The 955-nt window shown below is 54.6% G+C and overlaps 1 protein-coding gene across 1 annotated transcript in view; it reads right to left on the bottom strand.

Annotated features, from left to right (window-relative positions):
- Positions 1-531, bottom strand: part of LOC108803386 (pseudokinase FAM20A-like) — a gene marked incomplete at its 5' end in the record, with an annotated part of 24,819 nt that extends 24,288 nt beyond the window's left edge. The window contains one exon of the mRNA XM_018575229.1: positions 359-531. Coding sequence (XP_018430731.1) covers positions 359-531 — 173 coding nt within the window. The remainder of the gene's footprint in view (positions 1-358) is intronic.
- Between the last annotated feature and the right edge of the window lie 424 nt (positions 532-955).

Raw genomic sequence — 955 nt, 5'->3', positions numbered from 1 at the left:
CCCCCTCGACAGATCCATATTGATATATTCTGCAGAGCATTGCTCCGTCCCATCTCCCCCCCGACAGATCCATAATGATATATGCTGCAGAACATTCCAACCCTGACCTCTCTATAGATCTGCAGAGCATTGCTCCGTCCCATCTCCCCCCCGACAGATCAATAATGATATATTTTCTGCAGATTATTCCACCCCTGGCCTCTCTATAGATCTGCAGAACATCGCTCCGTCCCCTTGGATGTGTTCTGCAGACTATTGCACCTGTAACCGCTTTGCTGAGGACGGCGGATATTTGTCAGACGTATAATTAGGGGAGACGTGGTAATGATTGGGTGTGATGTGCTGCGTCTGATCTTACCTGCACCGATGATGGTCACATGACTCAGGTCACGGAGGAGCCGCTCCACGGCTGGGCTGTGCCGGGGGTAGAGTGCCTCCTTACTGATCCCCAGATGGAAGTGCAGCCAGGATGTGCCGTGCTCTGCCAGGGAGGCCGTGACGTTCTGATTGGTGTGCTGCGCCCTCCGACCTCTGGAGGAAAAGACAGAGGGTCACATGACTCCCCTCAGCATGTGTTCAGCACAAGTCCTGCCTGCACAGCTAGAGAATCTGGGGCCGTGTGTGCATGTGATTGGTACAGGAAGTCACATGACATTGGGGGCATTCTGACCCGTTTCTATGTGCCGGTATCAGATTGGACTATGACCCCGACCCATGGTGCCCCTCACCCACCTGCTCTGACAAAGGTCACATCCTTATCAGCAATGAGCGGCCAGAGGCCCTGCCAGGCTCCGCCCACCGCGCAAATGCCAATTGTCATACATGGCAGGAGAACACAATGTCGTCTGTGCAGCTGCCACAGAACACGGCTCACAGACATTGGACCATGTCCATGTGTACAGAACAAACATGGCTGACAGCCAGCGAGCGTGCAACCGGCACTGCATCCGGCTCA

This window comes from Nanorana parkeri, unplaced genomic scaffold, assembly GCF_000935625.1.
Source record: "Nanorana parkeri isolate BGI_ZX_2015 unplaced genomic scaffold, ASM93562v1 scaffold3665, whole genome shotgun sequence".
NCBI lineage: Eukaryota > Metazoa > Chordata > Amphibia > Anura > Dicroglossidae > Nanorana > Nanorana parkeri.
The sequence above is the reverse complement of the archived record's forward strand: the minus strand, read 5'-3'. Positions and strand labels throughout refer to the sequence as shown.